The 17,849-nt window shown below is 39.8% G+C and overlaps 1 protein-coding gene across 1 annotated transcript in view; it reads right to left on the reverse strand.

The window, feature by feature from the left end:
• thsd7aa (thrombospondin, type I, domain containing 7Aa) overlaps positions 1–17,849 on the reverse strand; it is a 185,206-nt gene that overhangs the window by 74,686 nt on the left and 92,671 nt on the right. The window contains exons 8-12 of the mRNA XM_030411820.1: positions 12,334–12,574; positions 7,305–7,420; positions 5,616–5,748; positions 4,567–4,670; positions 1,508–1,702 (exon numbers count right to left, since the gene is read on the reverse strand). Of these exons, the coding sequence (XP_030267680.1) occupies positions 1,508–1,702; positions 4,567–4,670; positions 5,616–5,748; positions 7,305–7,420; positions 12,334–12,574 (789 nt within the window). The remainder of the gene's footprint in view (positions 1–1,507; positions 1,703–4,566; positions 4,671–5,615; positions 5,749–7,304; positions 7,421–12,333; positions 12,575–17,849) is intronic.

Consider the following 17,849-nt stretch of genomic DNA (forward strand, 5'->3'; position numbering starts at 1 on the left):
TCAAGAGCTGCTCAGTCGAAGTCACTCTGATTTGCAGCTTTCTGTTTAGATGAAACTAGAGAAGTCATTTTCTGAAGAATCAGTGATTGTGAATGCTGGCTGTTGAGAAGCTGGCGCTGTAAAATCTTTGAATAATGGCAAGAATATATGAAAAATGTGAAATGTTTTAAAGTTAATTGAAAAGCTGATGCTAAATGTGCATTGCTGGCTTTCATAATTTGAATATCTACCAGAGAATATGAAGATGTGAAATAATTTAGGGTTTACTGAAAAGCTAATACCAAACTGAATGGGTGGCTTTATTTTTTTTGAAGTCTTGTCTAAAGATTATGAAGTGTCCTAATAGTTGGACTAAGGATGAAAATATACTATAACCTGCGAGCCAAACTGCAATGCTGCTGTGTATTTGTGTCAAGAAGCAGCTGATGGAGTATGACAAGATGTACCAGTGAGAATGAGTAGAATACTCCGAATCGGACTGAAAAATTGAATGAATCTCATAATATATCAAAGATTGAGAAAATGCAAATATTTAAATATTTTTTTTGTGTGTGTGTGTGTCTATTTGGTCATGTGTGCAGGCTTATGCATGCATATTTGGCTGTGTGTGTGTGTGTGGTTATCCGTGTGTATGCCACTGTGTTTTAAACTGCACTTAAACTTAGCAAATATGTCTCTTTATTGGCCCAATTGTTATCGGTTGCCATGGTGATGGCGTGATGGTATGTTTATTGTCAAAAATGTGGCTAGTGGAGCTGTTGTGGATGTGTTGGCCAGCCTCCAAACATTTTCCTCCTACTTCAATGGGAATTATATATAACGGTTGGTGTTGAGCCAGTTTTTGAACTGTGACTATAGTATGTAAGAATGTCATGAAAAAATGTAATTGATGTGAGAATGTCCTAGTCTATTTGAATGTTTGAAAGTTTGAATGGCGTGAGAGGAGTTTGACAATTGGTGGGCTTGAAGTAATTTCTAATTGACTTACATTATAACTAAGATATGACTAAGCTTCAAAGAGAGTTGAATATTTTGAAAGGTTTTCATGAGATTTGAAAGATGAATGATATCTTGAATAATAATCAGCTTTCTTGACAAATTGTGGAATATTTCAAAGTTTAAATGGAGTTTCTATCTGGGTGAGTAGTTTGCTTTTGAAGAACAATTCTGTGATAAAATGTTAAATGTGGGATTTTTTTAACATTCCATCCATCTACTTGAATGAGGAAAAATGTCCGGAAAACATAAAATATCTCTAAATCATAATATAAATTATGAATGATTTCAATAAGATAAGCATCGACCCCAATTGAGATGAATAGTTGATGTTTCAATGGAGTGAATCTGTTGCTTCGAGCATTCACAACCAATTGAAGAACAGTTTTGAACCCTCTAAGTCAACTTATTTAAAATGTGAAATCTCCTAATCAGTTTTTCCACACCCTTTAATGCATCTTACTCCAAAGGCAGTCTGGACATTGCGTACAAATTAAAGTCTGTCACTCACCAATTAGCATCCTCTTGCGGGTCCTGACGCCCACACAATCAGCTATGCAGGGGGAGAACTTGGACCAAGTGCTGAGTTGACAGTCTTCCTGGCAGGGTAGCTGGCAGGGCTGTGTGATAGGCGGCATGTACCTGGCAATCTTAAGACAAGTCTCAATGTCTGCCTGCCCACCATCCTGCTTCCGACATGAAACAGCTATAGTGGAAAGAAGCAAATTGAGTTTTTATGAGGATGGAGACATTTGGTGGGTCATTTTCAATATGTGCATGAGTAGAATAGTCATCCATGTGTCCATGGTAGATTGTACCGTCTGACACTCCATTCTGGCACACTTAGTACTATCCAAAAACTGGTCTGATGATAAAAAAGTTGTATGTTCCAATATAAATACAGCCTAGATTCATGATGTTGGTTGACTTCATCTCTCAACGTAATGTAGTGTAAGCTGGTAAGTGAGTATTAGCAGTAGCAGTCCAGCACTACACATTGCAAGCCACGTGTAAGACGTAGACTAGAGCAGCAGTATACTGGTATTACCGCATGCCCAGATCCGGCCCACGCCAGACAGAATGATTTGGTTCACATTTGGCTGAAAACTGGTGATTCTATGCTGCTTGTGGCAAGCCATAGCAGTATGTTGGCCAGATGACGGTGTCTGGTCATCTTATACTTGGGACCAGTGAAGATGTCTGGTAAATTTTGCTATCTGGGATGCCTCTGCTCACATGTCAAGTTGCTGCTGGCCAGAACATTTTTGCAGGATATCATGATGTCACAACTTCACCATTCTGTCCTGTTAGACATCTGTATGTCAAATTTTAAATTAAGACAAAACAGCCATCATCATTTCTGTACTTAATGACTACCACCATGTTACTCTCGCTGACCAGTATGCTTTCAGAACTAACAGAGGATGCCATATCTACTGCCCTCCACGCACTCTTTACACACCTGGAGAATTACATGAACTACAACAGGATGCTGTTTGTTGACTTCAGCTCAGCATTCAACACAATCTCAGCCATGAAGCTGATCACAAACTGGGTGAGATTAAGAAGGTTTAGATTGGCAGTCACAGCTTCTCTATGATAGTGTTCAACATCGGACCCACTCCAGGGCTGTCTGCTCAGCCCCCTCCCCCTACTACTGAAGTATGAGGACAACACCACCATCATTGGCTGCATTATAAACAACAATGAGAGTTGATATCAGGAGGAGAGAACAATCTACTGCTCAGTATCAGCAAGACCAAGAAGCTGATTGTTGATTTAGAATAAAGGAGGCAAAAACACACAGCCCTGTGTACATGGAGCTGAGGTGGAGCAGGTGAACAGATATACGTCCCTTGGAATTTCCATCAGTGAGAACTTTGGTCATTATGTAGAAAAGCTAAATTCGGTGGCAAGATTTTGGTCAAATTTTACATAGGAGCAAAAGAAAGCATCCTGACTGGAAACATCACAAGCTGGCATGGTTTGTGCATGGCCCAGAGCAGGATGGCTTCACAGTGGGTGGTTGAAACTGGCCAGAACATCGTCTACAGAGCATCAGTGACATTGATGAAGTGAGATGTCTGCACAGAGCTCATAGAATACTCAAAGATGACCCCTACAGTCTTTGCACCGTGCTGCTATCTGGCAAAAGATACAGAAGTATCCGATGCCATGCCACAAGATTATAATGCAGCTTGGGCCTTGTTTGAATATGAACTTCAAGATAACTCTGTGGCTGGGTGTCTGGGTGCTACACTACCCAATTTTGTTCTATCAACATTACGCTACCAATTAACACTTAGAAAATACATTTTGACCATTCTTAATAGATTGTGAATCATAGGTGATACGAATCTCATATGTGAATATAATAGGTGAATCAATTATTTTACCCTCAAATATCAGTGTGGTTAATACCATTGACTAGTTAGATGTCGTAAATAGTCTCTTAGTAAATCTTCCCCGTAGTAATATGCTAAAAATGTCACCCTCAGTCACCCTCTTATTCCAACAACATTTACTACCATACACATAAACAAACTCACACACACACACAGTAGAGAAAAGGCAAGTAAGATGGCTTTGGCCTTCTGCAAGTATTGACTGAGTGGGTGAATAGTAAGAGGCTTGTATTGAATTATGTCTCTCCAGCTCAGAGTATAATGTTACAGGTAATGGTACCATAATGACAAGAGCCTCTCAAGATGCAGGATGCTCATCATTGGAATCAGATAATTTCTCTTTCTCTCAGACTTTAATGGGAGTCTGAGTGTGTGCACTGATAACAAGTCAGCTATCTGCCTGAATTCCCACTCCAAGGCCAAGTCATAAGGCAAGTCATCTTAAAACAACAGTACATTGTGTGTTATAAGACTTGGAATGCCACCTTAAATAAGTCCCACCAAAAATGTATTTGTTTGTTTGTTTGTTATATTTGTCAAACAGCCTATTCCTTTGGCACTCCCTTAGCCATATAACATCCACATTCTTGTTGTTTTCAATGTAAAGCACCAAAAATGTAAAAAAATAAAAAATAATTTAAAAAAAACATAGCATACATGCAAAGAGACATATGTATATATATATATATATATATATATATATATATATATATATATATATATTTTCGATGGGACTTATTTTAGGTGGCTAAAATATTTCTTGCTGCTCATACAGTTCCAGCTTCACAGTGCCCTGCTTCCTGCTTCCTGCTTTCTGCTGCCGCTGCGTGCTGCCACTCCACAGACAGAGAGAGCTGACAGTCATCTACTGCAGGAAATTCATAGACTAGCAATGAGTTTCTCCTACAACAATACCCAAACTATTCCTTTAAAAAGAAACTAAAATCAGCATTTAGCATTTAGATTGAAGTATCTGATCAGTGCTCTGTTTATCTAATGTGTTTATTTAGGGAGGAAAATATGATGCGAATGTTTGTGTAGTGTGTGTGTGTGTGTGTGTGTGTGTGTGTGTGTGTGTGTGTGTGTGTGTGTGTGTGTGTGTGTAGTGTGTGTGTGTGTGTGTGTGTGTGTGTGTGTGTGTGTGTGTGTCTGTGGTTGTCCTCACCCCGAACCTGCATGCCCGGCCCACAGATCTCTTGAGCCCCAGGACTGTCTTGACGAACAGACCATGGAACCAGCTGGCATCGCCGCCACTTGTGGGTTTTCCATCTAAAAGCGAAGCATAAAAATCAGAGGTGTCTTGAATTCTAACATGTTGGGGGGTGAAGTGTCGCTAATTCGAAATCCCTGAACCAGATGGAAAGCAAGAATGACGGTTTGATGCCTTGCTAAGTAAAGCTATGGAGGACTGGCTGTTCACCACATCTTTTACAGCAGCCTTGAATTGAACCAACAACACGATGATAATCATGTGCTCCGCTGTTCCTAGATCATAGCTGCTAGGAGGATGACAATTTAAAGTTCAGTTAGCGAAATCTATGCAAAATTGATTACAATGTAAATATACAGCGTTGATATTTGACATCTAAGCTCTGATTTTGTTACTCCATGATGCTGCAGGCAGGGGGGAGTAAGAAAAAATATACTTCCCGCACGTATACAGAAACATAGTGAATTCCTGCAGGTGAAGGCTGAAGTCATGGTGGGCTTATAACATGGTATATGATCGAGCAGCACCAGTAACAGCAGATTTCAGCATTGTTTTCAGATAAGCCAGCCATAAATAAAAGGGTGACAGAATATGTCGTGTGAGTGTAGCCGTGGATTCGAGTTGACTCCCTGAACTAACTCACAGGCTTTGATTCATTTAGACTCAAAAATGGCACCACAATATAGGTTGAAAATGGGTCAGGAAATTCAGCAGGTTTCACCTTGAAAGAACCTTCATCAAATACCGATACTTTGGGTTTGTGGCTTGCTTTCAAAATGTTACTGTTGGGTCTCATTCCCAGTAGTCACGAACAGACGACCAGGGAATGAGGCTCATTGGGTATCTTTTTCAATCACTCACCCCACCGTTAAGAAATATCATGGATCTGTCCCTTTATTGGCTGCAGATTCATATAAGGGGACAGATCCATGATTATTTTCCTCAACTTCTTTCACATTGCGAGGGCTAGGGTCAGGGTTAGGGTTAGGTCCTTATGTAGTTACCTATATCCTTGACAGACAGATGGAGATTCACAATCTCTCTCCTGAGTCAGCACCTCAGGACAGTCTTGTCCTCCGTTGGCTGGTGACTGTATGATAATACGCTTCCTGGAATGCTTCTTCTTGGTTTTACCACCTAAGCAAACACACAAGAAAACACATATGTACATGCATTGCTACGAGAGCGAAATAAACTGGCAACTCAGTATAAATGTGAAAAAAATTAATCTAGCTGATGGTTGATGACTGTGGTTTAAGCATGATTTGAAAAAGCACTTGAAAAAGAGATGTCTTCTGTGTGCTCATGGGTGTATTTTATTAAATCTGTCAATGTAGACAAATATACTGAAGCCCAGTTGGTCTTTAATTTGTAATATATATCTATTTTCACTGATTTGCTCACCCTGATGACTACTTCAGGGGGAGGCTAATACAATCAAGTGAAATATTCAATACAACCTCCATCATCTCCTCTGTGATATCCAGTACAACTCGACTGGTGGTAGAGGTAATTGATTTAACAGGAAATTACAATCTGCATCGGTATTATTAGATCAGATTACCGTTCACGTAAGCCTAGTGGTTCCTGTTGGACAATCATTTACGAATGACGGTGACGATTATACTGATCATATTGCTGCTTCATCACACCATACAGAAATGTAGAGTGTGCAGATAGCAAAGGGCAAGAGACGTAGATTACTACGCGTGTCATATTGAAGATACCAATCTTGAACATAAAATGGCCTACCATATATAATATGATTATTATTATTACATAATGAATCATTTAAGTCAGAATTTCAAAAATAAATATTGTTCTTGTGTGTTTTATTAAAAAATATGAAGTAATTTACACCTACATTTTTTGATTGAAGAAAATATTCAGATTGTATCTAAATATAGGTCCATAGGGAGAAAATACTTTGGTGCATTATGTCTACTAGAGAGGACAGGTGTGTGATTTTACAGTTGCATAGCAAAAAAAGGTGTAAAGAAAAGTATTATTGAAGTATTTCTCACATCATTTGTAGAACAAATATAGATTTTTCACTTGTCTGGTTTTCTGAGGATAAAAACATTCAACAGTCATTCCTGAATCACATTTTCTTTCATTGATCCATGGTGTCACTGCAGTGGACATTCACGTAGCTCCTTCAAAATAACTTTGATTGAAAATAAAGCAAACACTAAAAAAGTCCTTACTTTGTGATTAAATAATTCATGCATGTACCTACCAACAGAATTACCTACTTGCAACTCATCATGAGTCTCTTAGCCCTTGGAAGTTTGGATGGATTTTTGCTTCTATCATGCACTTATGGCAGAGTCACTATATGTCTTATTCATACAAAGAATAAAAGGCCTCCCATCTCCACTAACCCGTCTCCTGATAGAAACCGTGATATTATAATATTATATATAAAGACTGATTGGAACAACAGCCTTTCCATAACATTCTAAAACATGCTACAACCCACAGTTTGAATATTTGGTATTCTGTCTCCATGTGCATGATGGTTCATTGTTTGTCTGCTAGTGCTGAAATAATGATGAGCACATTTGGAATGCTTCATTAAATGAGAGACACAGTCACACAGGCACACTCTCTTAACATTGCTGCATTGAGCCCGTTTGACACTCTGCACAGCCACATTGTGTAAAATAAAGCCAACAAAGAGCCAAAGCTACCTGCTTGACATGTTGTTGGGCAAGGGCTCCACTCGCTGTACGGGGTGACGATGCAGTCTCTCTTACATGGTAGTAAGCAGGGCCTGACAGTGTCTGGGCGCAGACTCTCCGGACACCTGCAAGCACATCATTGACATGCTCAGATACAGAGTAACCTTGGAAATCTAAAGGAGCTCAATAGATTTGAAATGAAACAGTGTCGATCCCCGAGTGCGACCTGACAGGCACGCTTGAGGAGCGGTTCACCATTACTCTCCTGCCTGTCAGGTCGCACTCGGGGATCGACACTTTTTGTCTGGCATGACGGCGACGCACAGGAGCGCAGCAGCTAACGTGAGTAGTTCAAAAACCTTCTTTTTCATAAACTCTGTGTACACAAACAATGTTCTCAGTGCTCTTGTTCATGAGTAGAGACCCTAGTGATGCTACGAGCAAAGTTTCATGTTGTGTCGAGCCTTCTTAGTGTTCTAAAAATAGCGATTTTGATGCTAGCATGTCTTGCCCCATGCACTCCCGTTCAAAATTAACGTGCCCAAAACTGAAACTACGGTAAATCTTAAAAGTGCCTCTTTCGTCGTAATTATGCTTTCACTCTCAGGTTTGACTCATATTCAATCCCAAATAAAGCCTTGGTTGCTTTTTGGCGAGAGTTTCGCTTTAAGTCTTCCCCATAGAGCCAACCAGAAAATGAGCACTGCCAAGAATTCCCATGGCAGATTGCCAATTAAATTTTTCATGAAAAAAATCTCTATAACAAAGACATATGATACATGTACACGTTTTACAACAAGAAAAAATTTACAACTCAACCCACTTTTTACCATATTTGAACAATGACCCAACATAATCGCCTGGTACATTTTTAATTTTTGCCATCATGCTAATGCCACTTTGTTTTTACTAGTGGCAGTTCTCACATCCTGGCCACAGCTGGTGCTGCTGGTGAAAGCTGTTGCCCCTCTCTCCATTGATGTGAAATGTGTGTCCCAAGGCAGTAGGCTCACCGCTGAGCATGTAACAGTAGGTTTGGGAATGAGCGCGAGATGAAAAGCGATAGTTATTTCCATACGCAGCATGGGGGATAGCAGGGTTTGCCTAAGTAGTGCTGCTGTGCTGCCAGAATAATGCTTCCATTCGGTTGAATAAATAAATAAATAATTCATGTTCCCAGCAGAGGCCTTTAAGGGGGAAACAGACCCTGCTGCCTAAAAACAGTCTACCAGCAGCTCATCAGCTCATCAGCTAACACCTCTGCCAGATACAAGCAACAACAAGCTAACCAGGAGGCGACATAGCACAACATGCCTTGTGCAAACAGTCTGCAACCAAAAACAAAGGCTGTCGTTTACGTACACAGACACAGAGCACTGTAAATTATGTCACCACCTGAGGAGTTACTGGTAACTGTGTAGGAAAACTATGCAGTCTTGCTAAACCTATGTAAATCTTTCACTATTATACATTTTTCCAAACTGAGATTTCTTCAGAAACTGCATGTTGATGCTCAGACTAAATTGACATTTTGTTTCACTTCATTTCAAGCATGGCATTGTATCAAGTTAGCTGATTTCTGTTATTTAGGGGTTATTACTATCTTCTGCCCTAACCACTGATGTAGCCGCCCAGCCAATATGACTTTGTGTCAACACAAAATTGGTGGTAGTGGTTGCTGGGAGCAGTCAACTAAATATTTTTTAACATAATGAGAAAACAATTTTGGGACTCAGCACAGCTGTATAAATCTAAGAATTTGGACATTAAGATTTCTAAAACCTGCTTAGGGATAGCCAATGACATGTTATGTTTCAGATGTGCAAATTTCCATTCAATAATATGATCACACACATTTTTCATTCACATTGAAATGAAATACAGCAAAATAATAAAGTTGTGATGTGCTGCTGTGTTTTCCACACTGTATACTGAGAGTTAAAACTGTCTTAATGTATATCATAAATGTTATACTTAAACCATTTCCCAGATAATTTCATGTTATTGTCATGTAAGTTTATGTTATTACAATCAATGTCAATTAGCTTACCTCTGTTTCTCATAAATCACGTATTTAGTGTCAGTTTGGTATTCCGTCATTCCAGATACTACTATATCCATGAGTCTTCTTCATGACTGCCATTAGAGAATAAGCCAGACAGGCTGACTAAGGTTCTCAGTCATCCAGGTCATGCCAAATCTAAGTGCTGTATCGTAGGCAACTGAATTTGTTTCAAGACAGTCCCCCTCTCATCCAAGTGGCTTTCTCAATTCTAACTAACTGGAGAGGAGTTCAGAAAACTCAAATAAGTCCAGCTGCCTATGATACAGCACTTAAATAAACCAGTCAGATGCAAAAATCGGAGCTGTTGCAAATTAAGAATGCTATCTTGATGCAAAACATTTCACAATAGTTGCCAGATCCCTCAAAAATCCTCCCTGAATCCAGGGCCGGTTCTAGGCAGGCATATATGAGGGGGCAGTCAGAAATGTGAAGGGGTCATCATGTGTACACATCATGCTCCAGCACTTTTTTTTCTGTGCTTATAGTAACAGTGTTTCTTCGTTGAATTGGGTTGTTAGCTATGTGTCCAACTCCAACCTGGAGAAGTGGATTGCACTTTGTCAGGCCTCTACCATCAGACCTGTCCATCTTTCTCTTTGTGAGCTGCTGGAAGCTGGAGCAGAAAATAAGAAAGCTGGCCTTGTTAAAAAAAATGCTGTGATTATATGAAACAAAACAGTGCAGAACTACAGCCTGGGGTGGGGCTTTACGTAGGGGTCTGTCAGACACTGGCAGGGGCGGGCTGGGATTGAAATTTAGCACGGGAGCTTGGTTTGGAGAGGCCTTTTATCCGATTGCATGATGGACGCAAGTGGAACCGTAATTTTAACATGAATACTTTATTTACAGTATAAAAACAATCTAATGAATTGCTATTTCTAAGAAATATCTCTCTTATCTCTTCCCCCTCCTCACTCCTATGACTGGCATTATCCTGTCCCTCTGCATCAACTCCACGACTGACACTGGCTTTGTCAGCTAATAATAACAATAACAGCAACAATGATAAATCAGTTAGGATGTAAAAGACAGGGGGCTCTATCTTAACGATCTGAAACGCAAGTATCAAACGCAAAACGCAAATAGCTTTGTGGGCGGATCTCAGGCGCTGTTGCTATTATGCCGGCGGGATAAATGACTCTTGCGCCCGATGCAAATCTAAAATGGCTTTGTCTGAAGTAGCTACATTACTCATAGGTGTGGTTTGGGCGTAACGTGCAATAAACCAATCGGATCGTCATCTCACATTCCCTTTAAAAGCAGGTGTGCTTGTTCCATGGCGGATTGCTATTACAATGGCGGATTTGCCAGGCGCACGCCAGGAGCGGTTCACAGCCGAGGAGACCGACGTTCTCGTCAGGGCCGTAAAAGACAGAGAAGTGGCATTGTATGGGGATGGGAGAAACCCACCCAAATTAGCTTTGGTTAAACAGGCGTGGGAGGAAATTGCCACAATTGTTTCTACGGCTGGCATCCCCAGGACATCGCACCAGTGCCGCAGATAGAGCCCAGGATGTATAGCCTATATATTCAAATAATATCTTTTTAACTTTGAACACAGACTCTCTCCTGAAATATGTTTTCTTCTGCAATAAGGAAATGTGTGAGTTTTTCCCGTCAGCTAATATGGATTTTATTTTTAATTGATAAAGCAGATTAATGATTTATGCACGTATGGTGTAACATTGCTGATAGGCTACCTTTAATGTTCTGTGTAGGCTTTATATGATCAGGATTTCTAGGGCCGATCACCGATTAGAGAGTTTAAATAAACCCATAACCGATCACGATCCGATCAAAAAAGTTATTGTCTGTCACATAGTGACAGGGCTCAAAACATAAAAGCCACAAAGACATAAAACACATTTAAACCAATGAGACGTGTTTGTTTTTGCTTTGTTTGTTTATTAAAAGCAAAACAAACACTATGTGACGAACAATAATGTTTTTTGAATCTTGACTCATTAGCTAGCAACATCATCACTAGCAAACACACATGTCGGTGCCATGGAACTTCTTCAGAGTAAATGAGACAGATAAAAAACAAGCCATCTGCAATCTATGCAACGGGAGCATCTGCAAAAAGTTTCAACACGACAATGACGTCATTGATCGGATTGGTGAATTAAGACATTAAGCCGATCTCACAAATTGCACAAAGTGCAAAATATCGGCCGATCCGATATAGCCGACCGGATCCGTGGACAGCCTAGCTCTGTGTGCCCTGAACACATCCAAAAACACAAACTAGTGTTCTCAACGGGCCTGAAAATTACAACCCGACCCGATGCAGCCCGACATACCAGCATTGGGTCTGCTGCTGGGTCCCGTGTCGTCACTGGCCTGGCTGATTGAAGCCGCGCAGTCACACATCTACACATACACATTCCAGATGGAAAAAACACGAAATACCAATTTCTACGTTATGTTCCTTTAAAATGACTAGCCCCTGACTTGTGGTTTCAAACTGGACATGAATAGGTGTCTCCTGAATGGAAGTCCTGTACTTTTGTAACGTGATTTTAGTTAGGTAATGTTGATACGTTCGTAACTGAATTTACAGAGGCACTATTGGAATTTTTAAACACAAATCAGTGTGTTTTCCTAAACTTAATCAGTTTTCTTGCCTAAACCCAGCCAACTGTGACTTCCAGAAAGAAGGACCAGTATGCCTGTTGATAGTATGCTGCAATGGTCACAATGGACACAGTGATATATGTATGTCACTGGCAGTCCACCTATTCAGTTGTTTAGGTATGAGGATGTGTTACACATGCTGGTAGTTAGTGTTCTAGAATCTGACCCACAAGCCAGCCCGTATAAAGGCCTCATTGTTAACATGTTAATCATTGGACACCAATTAAATAGCAGTGGTGCTGCCTTACAGTGTATACACCAGTGGTGAAATGGCATTCATGTACAGCCTTTAGTCACAGCTGAAATCCATGTATATGCACTTATGTGGAGTCTCACTTTTTTGGAGGAACCTGGCCCACATTGACCCTCACACAGATGACTTTGCGGGTTTGCATCCCCACTGAGCAGGATGCTTCGTCGTGACGCGTTTGGCTCACAGATGTGTTGGTGGCTGGGATGGAGGAGTCCTCTATGCATTGCCCCCACGCGCTGGTCTGCCAGTGGTACACAGTGCAGGGATGGTCATTGCAGTTCCTCACCTCCTGCAGAGAACTGATGTTGGGGCACTGGATTCCACCTGCAAAATGATTTTATAAAAACCCTTGTCAATGTCTTAGCTGTACTGTAGCCAAAAAACTTAAATCACATCAGCACTGATACAGGAAGATGGGAAACATGTTGGAAGCTTTCGTGTATATATGGGTAGTCCAGAATCATACAGGGCAAAGACAGATCCAAGGGACTCAAAAAGTCTGGGTCGAGCCAATCTGGAACCAATTTACAATCAATGTTGACTCAATCTCTAGATAACTCTGACTTAGACTGTTTTGGATGTATTTGGCCGGTCAGAGTTGTAAAAAAACAAATGATTCTGTATGAAATTTTGATTTTAAAGGTGACTATAATCGATATTAAGACTAGATAGAAACTAGGAAGGTTTGATAAAATATCAACATGCACTTCATCAGAATCGCAAAAAGTATACAGTTGTTACACAACAAACTTTCTTAGAGACAAACTACACTGCCTGTTTCAAAAAACTGTACAAGATATCTTTGGCAGACCTTGTATATAAACAGTGTCTCTCATTAATATTCTCATGTATAGCTCATATAATTGATCTTGCTGTCATATTTTACAATTTAATTAGACTGTATTGTTTTTACCCTTAACTTAATGAAAGGTACTGAAATGGTTAAAGTCCCCATTAAGTATAAAGACAAAGAGACAGCATGTCTGGCACACTCATACAAATGTAACACACCTGCTGTCTAATGGGATTTTGGGAGAAGAATTACTAGGCAGATTCGCTGTTGGGTTTAGGCAATGGCTCCAAGAGGCTTTTTTGTATGTCTGAGTATAATATGTGGCAACACATTTTCATGCATATATATATCAAACGAGCCTTGGGGGCTGCTGTTTGAGGGGAATGTTTAAGCCGTTAAGCCATGTCACCTACCTAAGGTGTACATTGTCACCATAACTGACATTTGTGCCAAGTTTGGTGAGTTTTCTGACATGTTTACTCCTCAAAAATTTTATTATATCAGCAGAAGAAGGAAAATAATAACTCTATCAGTTTCTTTAGGGTCCTCACATTGTTGGTCAGGGCCTAATAATGATGCTGGATTTGAGTTTGTCAACCAGAGATGGGAACATCTGCTGTAAAAGGAATATTTATAGTGCTACTTTAAAAACTATATTATTGCATTTAGAGTGTTTACTGCTTGTTCCTTTTCAAACAATTTTCACAACCCATAAATGCCTCAGTAGACCTACAGTATGCTTACGCATAAAAGAGGACGAATCTACAGCCTCAGCGATCTTGAATCAGTAAGGTGTTGACTATACTTTGCCATTTGTGCCTTTGTGCAGTGCTATACATTAGCTTTTAGCCTTGATTTTTGATTGTTGAAAGACAATATAGGGCTGAAGCAGCATGAAAGATAACAGTATCTCTAGAGGACATCCGGCCATGAGGATTGACAGAGATAAGGTGACCCAGGGGGCATAGTGTCTATACATAGCCAGAAGGGTGGATATAGACCCAGGTGGGGTGTGTACACCAAGGGGCCCCTCTTCACCACAAAACCTTGTCATTAGCAGCCACCATCACCTTGGGAGAAGAGGTCAGCCATTAGCACCTCAGAAGGCAGTGAACAACATCTTTCAGTCAGAGATGAAGCATCTAAATTGTAAATGTGAAAGAGCCTCACATAGAAGATATGGCTGACCTGTGTAACAGCACAGGGGCAAATGTCCTTCACAGGGTCATTCAATCCATAAGATATTATGGATTTCATCAGGGCAATAATTCATCAGGCCTGCAGCTTATTAGCACAAAGAAGGACACATCTTCATTGCTGCAGCAGCTAATTATTTAGTTGATTGATAAATATTTAAGTGCTACCAATTAAACTCAACATGTATTTGACAAATGCACTGCTCAAATGGTTGCAGATTAGGTTGCAGGTGTGTGGTCCAGTTAACAATTATTTAACAGTGTATACTTCATCATCTCCACATATTACCTGCTGTGTGGGTAACAAAACTATTTACTCATGCCACCTCTTCAGGCAATAATCCCTTCTGACAAATATTTGTACTGATCTGAATGATTAGGTTAAACCAACACCAGTACACACTGCCCTAATAATTTATTTTTTTTCTTTTGTGTGAGTGTGTCATTGTGATTACAGTATGCAGCTAATTGTTAATTGAAAACAGTTAGTAGGCTATATAGTAAATATAAAGTACATGATAATTCTTCGAGACTATATGTCAGTGTTTGGCAAATACCTCCACAATGTAATGTATTACATTTTACCAGTTACTTCCATTTGTAAATAATATGTTACTTTACATAATACTGTAAGTTATTACTGTGGAATGGACACAATTAGGACTTGATGGCCACTTCAAAGGTAGAGAGTCTGAATTATTCTGTAGTTCTTATGGTTTTGGTTCAATTAACTGAAAAACCGAACTATGGAGAACCTAACCAATCTAAGCATGAATGGCTTAACCACATTGACAAAAGCTGAAGAATGTATATCTTTATGAGCTCCTGACCAGGTAGAAAAACATTTACAAACACAATGATTTCAGGTGATAACGCTTTTCTGGACACAGTTACCATGACAATGTTACTGCTTATCCTTTTGTAGCGCATTACCACCAACACTGTATTACATTCACACAATTGCTTTTGGAAATTTTGACATATTTCTATGTAATTTTCTCAAAAATATTTTGTCTCCTCACTATTCTGCTTTAAAGTCATTCCCTTAGAAATCAAAGTTTGAGTGAGAAAACCTGAAATGTTATCTGAAATGTTTATCAGAAAGATTAAGACCCAGGTTTCAATCTTCTACTGTGTAGCTGTTTTTCTATGTGTCATCTATGTGACTTGACTCTTCATTCAGCACAAACCACATCAACCTGTCTGGCTCCATAATCTGTCGATTGGCATCCATCTAGCATTACCAGCCTCTTAAAGGCTACTTAGCTAATAAACAGGTCACAGCATCATGTTCTGGCATGGAGGACCCCCTGAAACCGAGCATGCAAAACAGAGTAGGAGTATCCATTCATAAGTAAAATCAATTATGTGTGAGGCTACGCATTACTCCAGCATGGATGCTGCATTGTTTTGAATATGCCAAAGACTGCAGGGCTAAAAAAAATGGCTGACTGCAACCCTTAGCAAAAAGTAGTTTATTCAAGTGTACTACAAGTATACTTATTTTATACTAAAACTGAAGCAGTATACTTGAAGTGTACTTTTTATATGCTACATTTTATATACTTAAGAAAAGTATAGTGAAGTATACTTGGCTTATACTGAAAAGTATAAACAATAGTCTAAGACTAAGTACATTAATACTTAGATTTATACTTTAATACTAAAGCTTATACTTGTACTTTAGTATACTGTAACGCCCCTTGTGGACTGTGGCGCAAAGACTCTTGGGTATTCTGTTGTTGTTGGTGTAATTATGGTTTGTGAATGTGTTTGTGAATAAGATGATTGTGTAAGACGGTTGCGGGTTAATTCACATCCTTGTTATGTGGTTAAATTGTGTCGAATCAACAAAGATGATAAAAATGTTGGCACCGTGGGTGAAGGGGTGTTTTCCGGGAGAGACTTCCCATCTGTTAAACTGTGGGGATGTTTAATAATAAATTGCAAGTCTCTTGCTGGAACTTGCCACATTGTAAGTATTATTTCAATGTCAGTGCAGAAGAAGGTTGAGTCATTTGAGTTGTGCATACATATAATTTAGCAGAATAAAAATGTTTTTCACTACACACATATGCTTTGAGGTGTTACTGCTGTTATAAACTTACATGTTAATGAACTAAAATGTGGACTACAAGTATACACTTAGTACACTAGTAGTATATAGATGAGTATACTTGTTGTATACTTGAAAGTGTACTTCTGTAAACTTAAAATGATCTTATAAAGTATACTTAAAGTATACTTCTATAAACTTAAAATGTTCCAATTTAGTCCGAAGAAGTATTAAATTAGTATACTTTCTAGTATGCTACAAGTACATGGTCCATAGTATACTTGCCATACTTATACTTATACTCAAGCATACTTAATAAAATGAACTTCAAGTATACTACTTTTTGCTAAGGGAAGAGCTGTTAAAATTGACAGCAGAAGCATTGAAGATAAAATTCTGATGTGCTGCCAAGCCACAAGATAACCATCTGTGCAGCCTCCAGTTACCCCATAACGAGGTTTGGTGAGAAAGGCTCAGTTCTCGCAGAGTGATTGGCAGTTTGGGGGGTTGTGCACCAACCCAGAGGCACTAAGGAATACTCAAAGCCCCTGCTTGTGTATAAGAGCACTCTAAAAGCCTGTGCATTTAGAATGCTCATACGCACGAGTAGTAGGATTTTGCTGGTAAGGAAATCGGTCATGAGAGATTAGATAAGGGTAGCCACATTTCTATTTCCCTCTACTTAAACATATGGAGACTACGCACAACATCAGCAAAAATCTCTCACTGTCATCTAGGAACATCAAATATGAATGTACCGAAGACTGGATTGATCCACGACAGCATGGAAGGACCTTGAACAGAAGTAAAGGCAAAATCCTTGTGAATTTGTAGAAGGCGTGAACATTTTGTGAAATGAAGTTTGACAATGCTGAACTGATGCAAGACTACAGCACAGCTTTTATTTTTACGGACTCATACTTCTTTGCTCTTCTTACCCTGCATCACTGTAACCCATGCCACAACTTTAGCAGTTGCTGTAAAGGAACACAGAATAATTAATTTCACTTTGACGACTCACTTGTGTTGTATAGGGAAAAGAGGCAAATGAGATGGCTAAAATGTTTTTAAGACTTGCACTACAATGGTCCTAATCTTTGTGGATGGGTCATGGTTAGGGTGGGTTAGGGTTAAAAGGCCACCGTGGAGCTTTGGTGAGCAGACCTACTGATCTCACCCCTAATTTCCACTGGATACGTGTCCGCTGCGTTGCGGCTCTGATCCGGTTTTGCTCCGCTGTCCGCTGTCCGGCAATCCCCACCGGTTGCGGTTTGAGTCCGCCACGGTGCAGTATGGTAGACAGTTGGCTCACGAGGCAGAGGAGTTCCCGCGATAATCACATAATCACTCACGGCCGCAGTTATAGGTCTGTGTTATTAAAAACAACAACATGAAGTGTTCCCGACCGAACGATCAGCAGAAGAGCTTATGTTTGTCTCTTTTGTGAGATTTGTGTGCTGGTGTCAACACGGAGTGTTTTATTTTGAAAGGTAACCGGATGCTGTTTGTTATTTTGGCGCTTGACTTCCTGTCTACTCCGTGCTAAATTCAGCT

The sequence above is a fragment of the Sparus aurata genome, chromosome 3, assembly GCF_900880675.1.
Source record: "Sparus aurata chromosome 3, fSpaAur1.1, whole genome shotgun sequence".
NCBI classification, from domain to species: domain Eukaryota; kingdom Metazoa; phylum Chordata; class Actinopteri; order Spariformes; family Sparidae; genus Sparus; species Sparus aurata.